This window comes from Amia ocellicauda, chromosome 5 (assembly GCF_036373705.1).
Source record: "Amia ocellicauda isolate fAmiCal2 chromosome 5, fAmiCal2.hap1, whole genome shotgun sequence".
NCBI classification, from domain to species: Eukaryota; Metazoa; Chordata; class Actinopteri; order Amiiformes; family Amiidae; genus Amia; species Amia ocellicauda.
In genome coordinates, this window is record NC_089854.1 from 26,164,903 (window position 1) to 26,183,357 (window position 18,455).

The 18,455-nt window shown below is 38.6% G+C and overlaps 1 protein-coding gene across 2 annotated transcripts in view; it reads right to left on the bottom strand.

The window, feature by feature from the left end:
* Positions 1–1,057: 1,057 nt before the first annotated feature.
* The window catches only part of slc39a11 (solute carrier family 39, member 11), a 194,304-nt gene continuing 176,906 nt past the window's right edge, over positions 1,058–18,455 (bottom strand). For both annotated transcript variants that reach the window (XM_066704592.1, XM_066704591.1), the window contains exons 8-10: positions 7,184–7,282; positions 4,967–5,125; positions 1,058–3,150 (exon numbers count right to left, since the gene is read on the bottom strand). In XM_066704592.1, coding sequence (XP_066560689.1) covers positions 3,072–3,150; positions 4,967–5,125; positions 7,184–7,282 — 337 coding nt within the window. In that variant the 3' untranslated portion in view covers positions 1,058–3,071. The remainder of the gene's footprint in view (positions 3,151–4,966; positions 5,126–7,183; positions 7,283–18,455) is intronic.

Here is an 18,455-nt window from a genome sequence, read left to right on the forward strand (position 1 = left end):
GTTTGAAATAAGGAGCATGCTGGAAAGACTTTGCAAAGACAGCTTGTGTTTGGACTATGTTGCCTTTTAAAAGAAATAAAACTTTGGATCATCTTGATTTTTTTAGTGCCTGTTTTTCAAATCCATTCCTCTAGCTGACTCATTCTGCTGAGGAAATCTAACAGCCAAACCAGCCCGCCTTCCAGAAAGTAAGAACAAATAAAGGTCAGCTGTGGTTTTAGGGAGTAAACTTGCTTTCACAAGCCATTTTTTTTCTCTGAAACTGGTTTTAAAAACCATATTCAATTCTTCAACGTTCTAGTTTTTGGATCCCTTTTAAGTTTCAGCCATGGTGAGAGTTCCTGAGCTTTCACAAGATCTCCACTGTTGTGGAAGTGTGTTTGTCAGACCTGAAGAATGGATGTGATACCTGATAGTTCCACACCACAAGCATTTACATTGTGTGCACATTTACAATGGTCTTTGAGGAGACAGCAACTGACTCTTGCACTTCCTTGCAACTGCATTTTGTAGGGAAAACAAGTTGAAGTAGAAGTAGAAAACAAATAAAACCCTAAAAACCTTAAAATTATTCATGTGTGTAATATATTGTACAAAGAAACATGCACCCCGACAGTTTTCATGTCAGCTCTACGGATAAATAACTGGTGGGCCATTCTGCAAAGGATGTATGTTCTCCCCGCCCATAGCTGAACTCTCGAAGAACCCTGTTTCCTCCGCCTGTGAAGTGAGGTTGTGTGCTCTTGTCAGGGAGTTTCTCTGGGCTAGTGTTACAAGAATGTACCCAGGAGTCACATTTGGCTGTCCATTGTGAGCATGAGTCATTTCAATGTTATGGGCTCTGTTTCAGCGCCGTAACTCCCAAAAGATGCTCAGAGGATTTAACGCCATGCAGCACTTGGTCAAAGCTCTGCCTCCTGGACAAGATTTACTCACACCTTATTGTACAGCATGCTCCTCCTTCATGGGACAGAATTCAATTGTAACGTTAGGTCTACGCCACTTTAGATGCATAATGAATGCACTTGAAGAAAATAAAGAAATAAATGCAAAACAGTAATTGGAAGCTTTTTATTCTCTTTCAAACAGTTCATAGAGGTAATACATTATTTCATTTTAGCTGGCATGAAGACAAAATCTTCAACTTCAAATCTGGAACTAAATGCCATTAATATAAAATACATAAATTAAGAAAAACATATTTACTTTATTATCCATTCAAGGACACTAACCAAATCTTCAGCATTTCTTTTTCACAGACATGTACGCCGTGATATAGTGCTCCGTCTAGGCAAAGTTACTGCACAGTTAGCAGCGTCCAGCAAGTTCAAGTGTGACCAGTCAGTAATATCACAAAGACAACTTTTGTCTAGCATCAAACTCTGTGTATATTTAGGGTAACTATATATTTTATATATATATATATATATATATATATATATATATATAACTCTCTCCCATACTGTATCAGTATGGTCAGGGAATACCCATGAGTATCTGACAAGGAAAATGCAGCAGAAATAGCACTGTGTTACCTCATTAAGTGAACAATACCTGTTGAGTTTTTAACACAGCGATGTCAATCTAGCTCTACGGGACTTCCCACAATCCCACCCGGGGACCTCTGTTGTGCTTATCCAGAGAAGGTGAGAGGAAAAGGGATTGCTGAAAGCTATACTAGCTCAAAGAGACACAACGGCATATAGTTAAATACAGGTCTCCCTTGCAAGGAAATGATTCTGTTTATATTGCTCTGTGTTAGGTACAACACCACCGCTGACAGACATGGCTTGGTGTGTTACTTCACGGTCTGGCAGCTCGCCACTATTTCTATCAAAACTAGCATCCCCTCCAGGGCACGGAGAAAAAGAAAGAAAAGAAGAAGAAAAAACAAAACACATAACAACAATCCTTTAAATCCCTTATAAGCATTCAAGAATTACCTAGGCATGTAGAGAGTAAGTGGGAGTTCAAGTCTGAGATGATGTTATCTGTCCAGTCTTCTGTTTAAAATAATCTGCACTCTGCTTTTTTTTGGTGTTATGTATAAGGCTCTGTTTGTATGGAGTCAAGCTGGTCTCCAAAATAAAATGGCTTATCTTATTTGTTTCCTTCCCTGAAATACTGGGATGCGAAAGTATGATTAAGTTCTAAATGGAAAAAAAAAATCTTACTCTGTGTTTATAATAATTTTTTAAGATTCAATGATTTTCAGGTCTTGCATTGGGAAACAATCTGGCCAAATATAAAGTCAAAATAAATTGATTATGACAAACCATTTGTGAAAAGTCTTCTCTAGTTTCAGTCATGAAAGAACATGAAGATTGATTTTGCTTCAATTTTGATGATATGTAAACAAAACTATGGACACTAAAAGGCTTGAGTGGCAAAAAGGGAGAAGTCTCCACAGTATTGTTAAGACAGAGTTCAGTATAAACATCCCTCTCTTCATTGTACATGTACACTTGCCACTGACTGTTATAGACAGCAGTGGAATTGATAGAAAAGGAAGACTTGTTTGCCTGCATACTGCTATATGATGCCATGATTTAGAAGGGAAGATACATCCGAATACAAAAAACTACAGAGATATGTGAGTCATACCAGTCATGTCTAAGGCCATTAAGCAAATAAGATCACCAAAAAAAACAAAATAAATTAAAATGAAAACATTCTTGTCCTGGTTTCAGGGAGGGAAGAATGAACGTAGGAATGAGAAAGTTGAAGAATGTTCAGCCAATGAAAACACGGGCAGCTTTCAGAAGCAATGGCTTTAAAACAGAGAGCGCATCATGACAAATATTATGCACGAAAGCTAGCTGCCACAGTTTTTTGGTCTGGAAAACATTTTTTTTTTTTCTAAAAGCTTTCAGTTTTTTCCCCTGTTTTCTAAATAGTGCACAGCATTGCCGATTATACAATTTAGAAAACAAAAACAATAAAATAAGCACAAACATTATTTTTAACCATTTTCCCAGTAAACTTGATATGAGAACAAAAAAGAGCATAGCAGGACTGATCCCTTTTTTGGATGACAGGTGCAACATCCTGTGCATCAGTAGTGTTGCTCATCAGCCCAATCCAACATCAAGTGACATCATCACTACGAAACCCAGGATGGAGGTCCAGGACGCAAGCTTCCCGTTCCCACTGTAAGACACACGCACACAGTCACAACACCTGGCAGGGACAACTGACAGACAGTGGCTTAAAACTACCAACACAAACACTTGTTATTTTTCCACAGATATTTTTATATAAAGCATTTTCAAAGTTATTGAGGAATAAGACCACTCTGTACTTTAAAATAAACATATACGATGGCTTATGAAAAATCCCAAACAGCTGCTTTTGCAACTATGAAAGCCTCTCTTCATTCCAAAACTAAAGACAAATGCCATTCACAAGGTAGTGGAAAACAATGGAACTTATTGATAAATAGCAGGGTTGTTACAATGTGAGAGACATTTTATAGTTGTATTTTCATGAAATCAAAAGGTTATACAAATAATGTACCTGAAAAGAACATTTGTGTAATTCAGACAGAACCAGACATCAAAGATGAAATACACTGACATATTTAATACAAAGGTGTATGCTGACGAAAAGACATGCTCCTAATTATTTGTTTAATTTAACAGTATTGACACATCAAGCTGCCAACAGAGAGAGCACAGGTTTGGGAAAGTTTCAACAATGGAAAAATTCTTGTGAAAAACATGTTGACAGAAGTTCATAATCATTTGGAGAGTGTGGCCCCACCTAACACCTGTCAACATGACACAAACATGACACACTGATGTCAACAATTCCCATAACTTATAATCATAGTTAACACAGTAGAAAATTAAAACCTAACCCTAACAGAAGTCTATATTTACTGCATAATCTAATCCTAATCATAGCCCAACCCAGGGCATAGATTGCTTATTTTAATTCTAGTGCACAACTAACCTTAAGACCATTCCTACTTGTATCGGTATCCTTAGTTTAATCTCAACATTACATAATTAAATCTAAACCAAGTCAATCCATTCAGTACACTTACTTTAACAGTAAGGACTGACACAGGATTGAGATTCTCGTTAGGACTTAATTTCATTGCTAGGGCCAAAAATGGCCTAAGTGGACAGATACAAGTTTATCATTAAAAAAAAAAAACGATGTGTAAAACTACTGAGAGGCTAGTCACAGGATACATCTAAATCATGATTCAATACACATTTAGATTACTCCAGTGAATGCTTCTTCCTATGGGCTGCTCCCAGCAGGATCCTGGAGATTAACTTCTAGGAGATTCCGTGAGAAGCATAGAGGGCCTTGAAATCCCTTTTCTGCTCCTATCTCACAGCATGCGGTCTGAGTGACTTTTCAGTTGGCTTTACTTCCCCCGAGTCAATGTGCTCACTGGGCCGGTTGCCTGACCTTGCCCCTCTCTGTGGCAGCGCTGGAATGCACAGTTCCTGTGCGTCTCTCTCATCTCAAAGGGTTCATCTGCTCATACTATCTTGATACTGGACGAAATTCTCTTTAAAAAATCTTCTGACCCTTTTTATACACCATATAAGCCTTAAACGTGTATAAATACATTAAAACACACATATGTATGTAAGTACTTATATATGTACAAGTAAATTAATATTTAAAGGCCTTATTGTTTTTCCAGCCCAAGAACATTTGCCCTCATAAACCTACTGCTATCACAGGACCCTTACCTCTAATGAAGAAACTCTTAATTGCTGAAGAAATTGAGTTGCTGAGGTTCAGTGGAATAGGTCACATTACAAGAGTGTCCGTGTCAATGACAGTGTTAGTGATACACATTATATTTTTGCAGGGGTGGAAGGATTATAAGGTGTGACAATGATGCCATTGATGGATTCCTCAGCAGCACCCCCCCCCCCACCAGTGGTAATAACTATTGATCTCCTGCACAGGCCACCCGCTCCACTGCTCTGTTGCTCACCTGTCTTGTGCCTCGGGGATGATGTCATCCATCACCACGTAGATCATGGCTCCCGCAGCGAAGGCCAGGGCATAGGGCAGCAGCGGCTCTGCCAGCACCACGGCAAAGGCTCCCAGTACACCGGCCACCGGCTCTACCATCCCACTCAGCTGACCGTACCTGCAGGGAGACAAACCTTAGTGTGATAATGCCGCAGGAGGAGGGGGAAAGGGTGTTGATGATGCAGCAGGCACTGTGCCACCTTTGAATTAGGCAGACCCTCTGGAAAAGGTATTAAGTGGCAGGGGCATTGTCCACAGGGATGTCAATAACTACTCAGTCTGTGAGAGTGTGTGTGTCTGCAACAGGACAAACCCATAAATACACACACACACACACACACACACACACGTTTAGGTTTGCCTCGTGCCGTTTTCTTTAAGGCACAATAGATCTTTATACAGTAAATACCTGTGACCAAAGTATCTTGATACAGGGATCTTCATCTGTAAAAGCACCTCTTAGTTTCACCTACCTCTTCCCAATGGTCTACCAAAACTATCCACAGTTAATAGGGTATGACTAATGACTGATGTAGTCATGTCAATTTTTAGTTCAGACAGACAGATCTGAGTATACTTGTCTGTCTGCACGTGTGTGTGTGTATGCGCCTTTCTGTGAAAGACAACGAGCACAATGAGCCAGCTGCAAAATATTCAGAAAAATCCAGTGATTCTGAACAGCAAGCATGTTTAGACAGGGATGTAGAAATGCAAATCTGGATTAATACAACAGTACATGGCATCCAAAAGGGGGGGAACAAAACAAAACAAAGGTGCAAAGACATCCTGATGCGTTAAAGAGAATGCGGTTGAACTAAGAATGAAAAAGACAAAGTGACTTCTAACTCATTTACAGCCACCTGGCTCCCCCAAAACTGGCACTGAAAATGCATGGTGGTCTGGTAAGTGTTTCCGGTAAGTTTAGACAGAAAAGATAATGCTAAGTAATGCTACAATAAACTGCTGTGAGCACTAATTGTCCAGACATGCTGGTATCCCCTTTTGAAAAAGTTGCGGGTACAGAAAGATGTAAAAAAAACCTGAGATAACAGGCATGGAGCATCCCCATAACACATCTAAGTGTGCAGACAACAATAACCTGCCAACAAACAGGAAATTCCCAAACCTCCTCTTCCCCTCAGTCTTTCTCTCTACTCCATTTGCTTCCCTATTTTTATGAGGCACTGCTATGGGCCATAAAATGTCTCTCCACCCTCAGCATGACACAGATGCATAAGTATGTATCGTGTGAAGGCCACGCGCTTTTTATTAGGCCTGGCTGCTGGTTTTCTGTTTCCTTTTCTGCATTCATCCAGCAGGTTTCTATCAGAAGTACAACTGAAAAGTCAAAAGTCCACTGCCAACACGTAGGGTGCTGATGAGCGGCCCAGGGACCACAGAGAGTGTTTGTTACAGTTTGTAATAGGTGGAAAAATAAAGGTGCAGAACTGGTGATGCAGACTGCCATGTGACAAGGAGTTTCTACCTTGGACTGTCACTGAACTGTTACAGGGTCCAGCAAAACGATTATTCTTTTGTTGCGGTTGAATTTTCGCAGGTAGGCATTTTCCTAGTACACAGTACAGTATTTCACTTTGAAATTCTGATTTGAATTGCTTACATAACCTGTTATTTTATATACCAACATGATTCTTTGTCTAAGAGAGCCAAAAGGGTTTCATCAGTTGAAGATTGTTCAGGGAGAATAAATTAAAACCTTGATATCCAACAAGTTCAGGACATCTCATTGCTGCTTCCCATTAGAGTCCACTAATAACTGGGAAATGACAGGCCTATGGAAAAATAAATGGTGAGCCAAAGAAGGATTTCTCTTTCCAAAAAACAAAATAGGGTGCTGAAGTGGAAGAAGGATAGTTTACCTTATACACAAAAAAGAAAACTTTGGATCGGGCCCTTTTTCAGCCTCTGAAGAGATGGATTTGTTGGCTCTGTTAAAGTTAATACAATTTACAAGGAGCATTTCAAGGCTATCCTAGCTTACTTTGCAAAACCATCCTAAAAACAACAAACAAACCCCACTCCACATCAATCCTAAAACATTCAATCAGGAGTCTGGCTTTAAACAAAAAAAACATTGTGTATGCTTAAACGTCACACCAATGATCGCAATGAATCTGATGGGGTTAAACTGATTCCTTCAGTGATGGATATTTACCAGAAAGCCCTCCATGTTGACACTCCTGCTCCACGCAGAGGCAGGCTGACAGCAAGGCCTTCTGGGAAGTTCTGAATCCCGATTCCAATTGCCAGGTTTCTGAAACGAGCAGAAAAACAACACATTTGTGTGTGAGCTACAGTCTCTTCTTGTTACCAAGCCAGTGTTAATTTAGTCTGAACTTGTTAAATCGTATTCAAGGTATATCACATCTTAATGGAATTTTAGACCGATTTCTGTCTGAGCGGCTGAAGGAATGTTTGTCGTCCAGTCATTTCAAACAGAAAGTTTGACTGCACTTAATTCAAGAACCTGTGCTGTCTTAGTTCAGTCCACACATTTTTCCAATATCAGTCTGTACTCAACACAAACAGAAAAATTATTCTTGACAGAGACTATGACTAACATACATCACATTATTTTTTTATATTTCTTAGCAGATGCCCTTACAATTGTTACAATATGTGAATTATTTAACATGGGTCATAGCCTAAGGCTCGTTTCCCACCTGACTAAACCATTCTGATAAAGTGTTAATAGATACATAACATTAGGTAACCTTTACAAGATGTGAAACATTATAATAATACAAAATAACAAGAAACAAAAGGAAATCTAAATAAATAAATAGCATATCATGCACTGAAAAACCTTCACAATTACAGAAAAATAAGTGATTCACCAGTCCCATTCATATGACTACTGTACATTAACCTACCTGGACAGATAAGGGAGAAAGCATGGATGGATGTCAAACTTATGTTATTATTAGTATGAATATTATTAAGATATTAACAGACACCTTTATCCAAAGTGACTTAAAGGAGAACCCTTGTATACAACTGGGTTTTCAACCAAGCAATCTGGGTGAAGTGTCTCTGAATTTGAACCTGCAAGTTTCACCTGCCTTACATGTCACCACTGCTGCTTATAGATGGTTTAATAAAAGATAAAGTTTCAAATACACACAATATTAAAAGGGCAATGTCAGTGAAAACAGAGAGACACTGGATGCAGATGAGACCTCTAACCACCACACTGCCTTCCCATCCTCACTGTTAATCACCTGAGAATCTTCTGTTTACAGACAGTCGCAGCTACCGCTACAGCACCAGCACACACTCTTACAAACAGCTCTGAGACACATAACTGTGAAGCCCCAGCTTTCACATGCACTCCCAAAGCCCAGCCAGAGGGTGTGTCTGTCACACCATGCCAAACCAGGGGACTACAATCGATGTTTTCTGCTATGAAAAGACCCAAGCCTTGGTTAGTACACTCAGCAAATGAAAATGTTTAAACGCGAGGAATCCAGTAGCATGCCCTGTCTTTGCCAAGCCTAATGACAGAGTGTGTTTGCTGGGGTAGTCTTACATGGACAGCATTAGAAGCAGGCGATTGCACAAGCAAGGGGCACTGTAAAGCAAGGCAATTAATCTCTTTACAGAAATACAACTAAAATTGAAAATGTTCACGTTTCCGCAATATACTTTATTTAAAATTTAATGAAAAAAAATGTCCTGCACAATTGGTGCGAAAACACTCTCAGAGATTACACCTCTCCCTGAGTTGGGACACAGACAATCCTAATTGAAGATTATTGGGAGCTAGAGCAGCGGCTGTGGTTTGCTAACTTGTTGTCTCGCCAATCCCGCTGTGGCTGCAATTATTCCAGCCCCGTATCGTGACAACCCCGACCACAGCAGTTAATTTGGAAAGCGAGGGAGGGTATTATGGAGTACAGAATGAGCTTGCCTCGTGGGCAAAGTTTGGTTATGTCAGGTATGCCCATCAAAAAGCCCACAAAGCTGGCAATGATTTTGTCTGACAGGCAACTACCTGGCTTTCATGTTAGGAAAAAAGGATACAAAGTGAAGGGGCTGATTTTCCGAAAAGGCATTCTCACTTTGCCGTGTCACAGGATCAAAGTCAGCAAGATTTTGTTTGCCTTTTGAAACTGTTGGTTGGTTGTTGTCGTTTTATCATTCCAGATATGTTCTTTCATTTAAATCAGGGGTCTTCTGCTTTTTTCAAGCCCAGCTCCTCAACCAGTCTAATTAAATGATGAACTGGATGACTTAACTTTTCTCTTCAGACTCTGAAATATTCTATGGGGATAACATTTTGAGTAATCGACATATGTAAGTTATCAGCTGTAAAACTAAAATGTGAAAGCCTTGGATAAGCCTGCCTGAGAAAAGAATTACATTAACTGAATAAAACTAAGGTCACACTACACAATTTTTAGCCTAAACAGCAACAGCAGTGAGCTTGTGGTCCCGTTCTTGTTGCGCAGATGTCCACAGTTCTGCACAGATCTGCAGAATTCTAATGATCCCACCAGTGGAGCAGTGCAAATCTGAGGACACTGTGACCTGTAAATGTCCACGTCTATGTTTGTTTACTTTTCTCTGGATAGATCACGCATGTGTCCATGAGATTTGGGGCTCATCAAGTTGCTTAAATTATGAAACAGAAACAAGTTTAAAAGTAATGCAATATACTACAGTGATATTTTAAAGGAAAAGTATTTTGGGGGTTTCTGAAGGAAATTAATGTATTTTCAGACCAAAAGAAAGGAAATATTTTACAGAAGCAAAATATATTTTGTGTAACAGCAGGGGGTAAGTGTTCAGTGCTTTATGAACAGAGTAAGAGTTGAATCTCTTAAGCATTCTGTCATTCGACTTCCACATTGTTATATATAGACACATTTTCGAGGCTGTGACGGAGCTCCCCACGACACAGGATTTCAGATCAATCATTTAATGTGTGTCCCCCTGCACTTAAACAGTTGTGTAGTGTGCACTCCTTCACAATGCAAAAGACAAATTAGGTGGAAAAACGGTTGTTAAGTGTGAGTTGCCCGCCGTTCTCAAAATTGGCTCGGATTGTAGAAATCGTGTAGTGTGACATGTGAGCTAGCATCATTGAGAGCTCCTGTTGGACCAAAAACAGAGTCCAATGTCCAATTTCTCTAACCTTATACCAATACCCCCCAAAAAATTCTCTTCACTCTGATAAACACTGAATTTCAAACGTAGTTCTGATGACAGACTGGTGTCTTTCTCATTATATTATCAGATGTGAGATATTCGATTGTAGCTACCTAACCCAACTGAAAAAGATTCACTTCAGTTCAAATTCTCGCTGTCATGTTGTACCTGACACCTGTTCAATAGGGGACTCCACTGTACATTGAGGCTTTTAAATGTGATTAATGAAAGTTAACTAATTCCAACTTAAACGTCAGGGGAAAAAGTCCTCAAGGTCCACTAAAAGTATATTATTCTCAAATGTCCCACAGTATGTAAAGAAAAGCCTTGGCACATAATCAAAATAACAAGTTGCCAGAATACAGACAAGTAGGATGGACTAAAACTGCACTTCTTGTCTACTGTATTTCAAAGATTTTCATAAACTATGTATTGTAAACTTATTCATAGCCTTTAAACAATGTAATTTAGTTCAGGACTAATTACTTGTCTTCATTCAAAATTTAAGGACAAAACAAACAAACTAATCACTATTCAAACTACAAACAATAAGACAAGTTGCTACTGCACTTGGTATCCGTGACATTGTTGCGAATATGGAAATCAGGCATTTAGCTCAGGTCATCCGTCACTTGGTAAAATTATATGCTATTTCAGTATCTTCAAACAAAAGATTACAGAACAATGCAGGATAAATGGTTGCTCAACCTTTTAAAATAAACTACACCCATATGTCACACAAGCACATGTGTACATGGAAGTGAGTGACGTTTCAATGATGCAGGAGAGGCAAGACATTTGTTGACAGAGGTCAATTAACTCAGGGATCGTCGAGTTTTCTTAAATGAAGAATGAACTAGATGAAATGCTTTTTGGGACCCATGACTCAGTATTTGAAATATCATGGCTGTTATTCCTATTAACAATAATGTAATTATTGCTTATTCACTTTAAATTAAGATTATAAATGATTTGGTTAGAAAACATGAAAAATGGCTGCATTTTTATGGGAGAGGTTAATAAACTGTAAAATTACTGGTACCCAGAGGTATTTTTTGGTTTCAGTATCCATTTATATATTTAGTTTCAACTGATTTGAAAAAAATGATCTCCCAAAACTCAGCCATAACGGAAATTAAAGGAAAATGGCCCGCACTGTCAAGAACAGGGTTTCTCAGTCCTGCCCCATGCTTTCTGGCTTTCATTCCATCACAGCTTGGAATTACTTCATCTGACCCTGAACTGAACTAGTCACTTGTTAAATTATACTTTTAAATGATTTTCTGCTGATATCAAGTGAGTAACATAATCATATTTAGAACTTGAAATCTGCCAACAAATGAAATCTGAAAACAATTTCAAAAACGTCCAATTATGGAAACAATTGATTCAATCAAGGACTGAGCCTGAGAGCTTGGCTGGAATGAGAACCAGAACATACCATGTTGTACTCCCAGAAAAGCCCTGGACTACAGTGTTGAATCTAAATGTCAATGCTGAGGTGGTCAGGGTCTGTTCCCTCATCTTGGCCGTTGCCCAATTAATGTGCTCCTGCTCTGGGTAACCCCAGCACTGCTTTTCAATGGGATTTGCATTACTGAATCTCATCAAAACTATTACAGCAATTTTACACCTTCCCAGTGGCTTTCATAGTCTCTAAGCACCAGAGGTTTAGTCAATTATCCCCACAATTTCCTGCAGGCACAATTCATCAACTTCAACTATGCCTTGCGCTCCTGTTAAAATAATCATAAGTGAATTTGCTTACTTATTAGAGAGGGTATTTATAACTGTAATGCACCACAACATTGTTAAAATATAATTATATTAAAACATCTGGAAACCCAGCAACAGAAATATATACGTTTCCGTAAATGCAATTCCTATAAAACAAGTTAAGGTCAGTTTTGCACATGCTGGTTAAGAAGTGACATGAATAGCAGTTAAATGAACTTGAGATTTTTTAACTTGAGTATTTTTTTATTTGTTTTAACCCCAAGGCTCTTCAGTTTTATTTCCCATCTAAACCGAAATTGTGACAGACCATCTAATAGGCAAATACAGCCGTCGCAGAGTAGCTGTTGGCTGTGAAGTGTGCACCATACATCTGATCCCATAGGAGTCACTGCGGCTCGGAAGCACCCCCTCGGGACTTACACATTTTAAAAAAGGAAAAAGAAAATTACATAGCATGAATATTCTCTCTCGCTGAAACAAAAAAAAAAAAGGAGGTCTATAGCACAATAGACACCCTACAAGCAATAACAAGCTAGGGCGGCAATTAAACAACATTGTTGGAAGTGATGTTAACGATTTTGTTTGTTTGACTGCACTCTGCTGCATCCAAAGAAAATCTTTTGTTCTGCAGCTTAGCCCTGGGGGCCAGTAAGGCATGAGCCGGGAACGGTTTAGAAACAAGAAAAGCTGCTCTGTTTTTGGAAGGCTTTTTTGGCTTTCCCCAACTGCTGCTGGCACCCAGTCAAGATCCTGCCCCTGGAGTAGGAAGATTAATGACAGCTAGTCACGGAAAGGCTTGCAGCAGCAGCAGCCAGTGAGTGAGCGGGAAGGAGAACGGCGCATGTACTGTGTGAGTCAGAGTGTACGAAGGTAGTGCGTGTCTGTGTGTTCATCTGCTAGTGTAAGAGCAATTTGATTTGAAACAGCTGAGTACGGTATAAAAATGTAAGGATGATCACCACTGGCTTTAAATACATCTCCACCTCCATCTAGCACGCATGCTGTAGAAACATCTGAACTTTCAGATGAAAAAGTATAGGTGTACTCCAGGACACAGATCTATGTCCATTTCCGTGACATTAAATGAATGGATGGGAATGTTTTGTACACACACTTTTGTTTTTAAAATGACAATTTCCTCAATGTGATATCTCCTTATGCCTAACACTTTATGAATTGTATCCAAGTGAGAGTGCTGTGTTTACTTCCCTACAAAGAAATGACATCTCAAAATAAAGTACTCTCCAAATCACTTCCTGGTAAAACAGATGGAATTGGGCCCAATGGTCTTTTAAGAGGCACAAGAATGCTATTAAATAATGATTCATAGATATTTTAACTGCCTTTTAAAATCGGACAGAACTAATACTGAGAATTGAAGTTACAAGAAAATAAAATACAATAAAAAGAAAGGGTCAGATTGATTTACTGCGTGTTGTTCTGTGAGCAATGTCTGGTGCTCTTACAATTTAAACTATACATTTTCTATAAATAGTTGAAATAATAATCAGGAGTTCTTCTAGAGAAACATTAGCAGTCACTTCAAATCCCTTTGTCTGTTGCCTAATGAAGTGAGTCTATATAAGAAAATAAATTCAAAGGGTGCACTTCCCTGTGCACCTGAAAGGAAAGAGGCTGTGACAGTGTTTTTTGTAATAATTTTAAAGGAACAAAAGTTAATTATATACCAAATGTAATAAAAGACGAGCTACTTAAGTCATGTACACGGTATTTAATGACTTTTTAGTGATACATGGAGCTATATATGTATATATAAAAATTCCTGGAATGATTATGTTGAATTCATTGATAAGGTGTTGTTTAAATGGATTGTAGGTTGTAGGCATTGTAGGTGATTGGTGCAACTTTAATTGTGTAATGCAGTTTCATCTCAAGTATGAAAAAATAAAATGAATATTAATGCATTCAGAGGAAAGATAAATTAATATAACAATCAATCAATTATTTTTGGATTTTATATTGGTCTTAAACAGGAAGTAAAAAAAAACATTAATAAAAAGCCACATAAGATTAACATAAATATTCCACTATTTTCTCTCAATTTAAAAGTTTCTTGCTATCCCTGTTAACACAACTCTCTCAGCCCAGGAATGTCAAGGAGTTTAATCCCTGGAGACTTGTTGACTGGAGTCTAGATGTTACCACTCTCTTTAAGACCTGTTAAGATTCAAAGCAAGTATGCCTGAAAAAAAAAAAAAAGAGAAAACAAAACTCAATCGTCTTTGAACAGCAATCTCAATAACAGAGTCGTATTTGTCTATTTTCCTCTTGACATGTTATTTCAAGCTTCTAGGAAAAGCAAAGCTGTGATACTGGCTCTATTCTTAGTAAAGCCAAAGTGAGTCAAATAATCTACAGTTGAGATCTAGTCATCTGGACAAAACTTTCATAACTAAGATGCTTCAGGATCTAAATACTGCCACATACACATTCTATAGAAGCCTCTCTGCTTTTAAATCCCACCCCCACACACACACACCATTTTCCATTTCTACACACAGAATTCATGTTTTGTGAAATGTGATCTATGTTTGGTGTTGAAGGCTCCCTTTCGTGTTGTGTTCGTAAGCTGACAGTCTTGGAAGTTGCATCAACACAAAGTTTGGCTTCTCTCTACCTTTGTTGTTACTGTGATCAGATTTCTTACAATTTGAGCATCTATAGGAACATATATGATGGGGATATCTCCTTTCTGGACAAATCTTTTTAATAACACATTTTATTATATGCTCTTGTACTTATTTATGTTGCAAAATGCAGACTGAGAAAAGCCAATGATTGATCAAATGTTTATTTTATTGAATATCCTCCAGGTTGCTGTCTCATTCTGCTAGCTATGATCAAAACATGACTTCACACTGAAGCCATTAAACCAGGAGTTTGTAGTAACATATTTTTAATGCCAAAATCAGATGTTGGCACAGTGTATTCCTGCTATTTGAAAGAATCTCTGAAAGGAATCTTTATGTCAGGGTTAAAAGTCCCCTGTGACATGAGAGTGATTCAAACATTCAGGGGATTGAAACTGAAATAGATGGGTCAAAAGAAGGTCCAATTGAGAAAGCAGTCACATCCCTACTTTCACACACCTGTCAAAGTTCTTCAGATCAAAAGAAAATATAAACATGGCTCCATGCATGGGAATACATTATACAGAGTATAAAGCTACTGAACTTGAATCTTGATTTTATTTGGCATGAGGAAATTATGGCGACCAAAAAAAAAAAGGTTAGAATATTTGTCTTGACTTTGAATTTGGAATCCACAGGGCAAAGTGAGGCCATTAGTTCTTTACAGTTTAATATAAAGTTACCAAAAAAATAAATCTGTAAGGCAACAATGCAAAACAACAGGATTCATTGCAGACGGGGGGGGGGGCATGTGCTTTAGCCTGCATGTGTGACCTCTTCTATTGAAACTTCTTTTGAATTCTCAACAGAGTGACTCCGTCCTGGTTTATTTACAGGACTGCATCCTTTTTGTGTTTGGCGTGAGTTCAGACAGGCCCTTAATGAGTTTTATATGTCATAGGTGTGGAATTCAAAAAATCTGTTTTCTTTAGCGAATGACAAGAGGTATCATCAGTAGAGCAACACACTACATAGATTACGAAAGCAGGATCTGACAAATAAACCTTTAACACACACAGCCTGACGGTGTGGACAACACCCACAGCAAAGACAATCCACCCCTGTCTTCTAGTGGACATCATTTTACTGATCCTCCCTTAGTTCTGTTATTTGTTCTCTTTATTTGTTCTAGTTTTGTTAAGAAAATAAAAAGGTTAAATAAATATTGAATATTTAAACATACCAGGGAGACTAAATGTCAGATTTGTGCACTGTACCATCTCAGAGAAAGGGTATGGGGTAGTGTGGAAGAAAAAATACAGAAAACCTCTTAAAAACAACAATTTGAGATGGAGGGTGTTCTAGTAAGGCGGCTGACTGAGACCCAGTGTTTAATTGGTGAGTTTCCCACACCAGCTGACGGTTTGCTGGCTGACAGGAGCTGCTCCACTGAGCGCCGGGGATCTTAGGGCTCCGGCTGCGTCTCACTTCACCAAATTCAAACCACATGCAGCGGTTGGGTTAGGAGGCCCGAGTCCTGACTCACTGGGGGAAAAATGCAGGGAATTTGTGCAGTCTGGGGACAAATGCATAGTCGGGAAGTGGAAGAATATGTCTCAATCATACTACCGACCATGCATAAATTAAACCACTACTGGCATCTCCTTCAGTTTAATAAATATCAATCAATTAGTGCTCACACAATGGTCCAATAACAAACAGGAAACCCAGTGTATACATACTTCCTGGAATTACTAAATTGTTTCTTTTTTGTTTTAATTGTATTATTCTCCAGCTTACAAACTACAAGGAGAATGAAAGGGAAAGTTTACATGGATGGACCAATGTTTACAGGCGATTTGAAATATTGGGCCAAACACAATAAGAGCTTGTACAATGTACAAACATGGCAGTTCAATTTGTGAGTAGAGTAAAAAAAAAACATGTCCAGAGTACAATTTTGTAATATTAGCAGGTAGGTCAAAGTTTTGTTTAAATCTCATCCAATGTCATTATACAATTAAAAACAACATTTCTGAAAAGACCATAAAAGAAAATAAATGGTTAAGATAACTCAAATTCACTAGTCCGTTAATTTGGAACAGTACTTCATTCATAATTATGCATCAGAACCATTAAGAATCAACTGAATTCAACCGAGTATCTTTATTCATTTTCATTCCATCTCATACTGATTTTGACGTCCATAAAATAAAATAAAAATAACATTTCATTTTAGGCCCAGATGGTTTAAAAATAAAATAGGGGGCTACAAGTTCTTAGATTAAAAAAAAAAAAAAAAAAAAAGAGGGAAGCTTTCAAACATTATCCCAAAGCAGGAAAAACCATCCATTACTGCAAACACTAAGCCTACTGTCCTGGGCCTGCTTCTCCTCTGCCCCAATACAAAGAGACCATTACTGTCCCCAGAACACAACACATTCCCGGCTGGGAGAGGAGAAGCCCGTGAATGGGAGACTGTGTGAGAAACAAAAAGAGCCCGGAGCAAAGAGTTAGCCTCGCCTCTCCACCCCTTCATGCATGACCTCTGACCTTGACCTGACTGGAACAACACAAGGCTTCCCTGGAGCAGGTTGACAGCACTGTGTGCAAGCAGTCAGGGTACCTAGACTTCAGTGGAAAGTCTGTGCTTGTAGCTATAGCCGAACATGTCTCCGCATCCCATATTTCTGTTGACTACACCTTGACGGCCTTCTCTTACGACATGTAAACCTATATGCAGGTGGGCGGGTTTATGGAACATTAAAACTGCAACATATTTCTAAAAGTTCAGGAAAAAAAAAAGAAAAGAAAAAAGCGAAACTTAAAAAAATAAAATAATAACAATAGCTTATTCAGGCTTTTTCAATATGGTAACATTGTATTGAGCTCCTGGTGGTGATTGGGGGATTGGTATTTATTTGATCCCATGCAAAGCACTGGTATTTTGATATTCCTGAAGAGACATTCTTCTATTCTTGCAATGTGTGCGAATAACTTCAATAATAAAAGAGCTATTGTACCTCAGTTACTCAATTTCATGGCACCGTTAGAAACAAAAACCCATTTACAGAGTATTACTCCATTAATATGTCATGATCAATCGATATTGCCATTACAAAACTGCCTTTTTGTCCCCCCCACAACCGCACTGTACAAGATACAGTGAACAGTAGGCATGTACTGAAGAAACAATTTACTCTATTACTCTATCGGCTGAGCAGAGGGATGAGATTAAACCACAACTAAAGTCTTTTTAAAGCACTTCTGGAGAAATCACCAGCTTAAGTGTATGTTTAAGATAGAGGTTTATTTTGTCACATATCTCCCAGCTTGGTGAATATTTAAGTTTCTGAGGTAAGGAAGTGGATTGATAAATAAATAAATAAATAAATAAATAAATAAATAAATAAATAACACTGCTACATGGCTTGTAAGGGTGCAGATGAAAGTATTAATTTGCACACAATGTCCAGAATGATTGACCGGTGCTTGGCAGAAGCCAGTTGCTCGACACAGTGACACAATCACCTACTGCCCCTTGCTGTTCCTCCCAGAATTGTGTCATCCTCTGTCCCACTGTTCAGAGCGACTGAAACAGAAACTACGCACAGCCGCAAGCTGATAACATTGTATCTGATAAAGCTGCTAATTGGTTTGGATTACTTTTTGTCCGTGGAAGACGACTGTCTCACTGAGAGATCCTGCCTATGATTAGCACAGCGCTCACTGGGTCAAAAACAGCCCAGGAGAGCTGCTGTCTGACTACATTAAACCAATTGCCCGTGCATTTGAGGAGGAACATATTAACTTTCAATTAAAACCACAAGCACCGTGCTCATACATACTGTGCTATATTACCACCAGAATAACTTTTAAACTCAGCATGAACTTCTTTTTAGTTAATGGACAAACCTGTTTAATATGCGTCAGTTTCCTTTTTAGTTA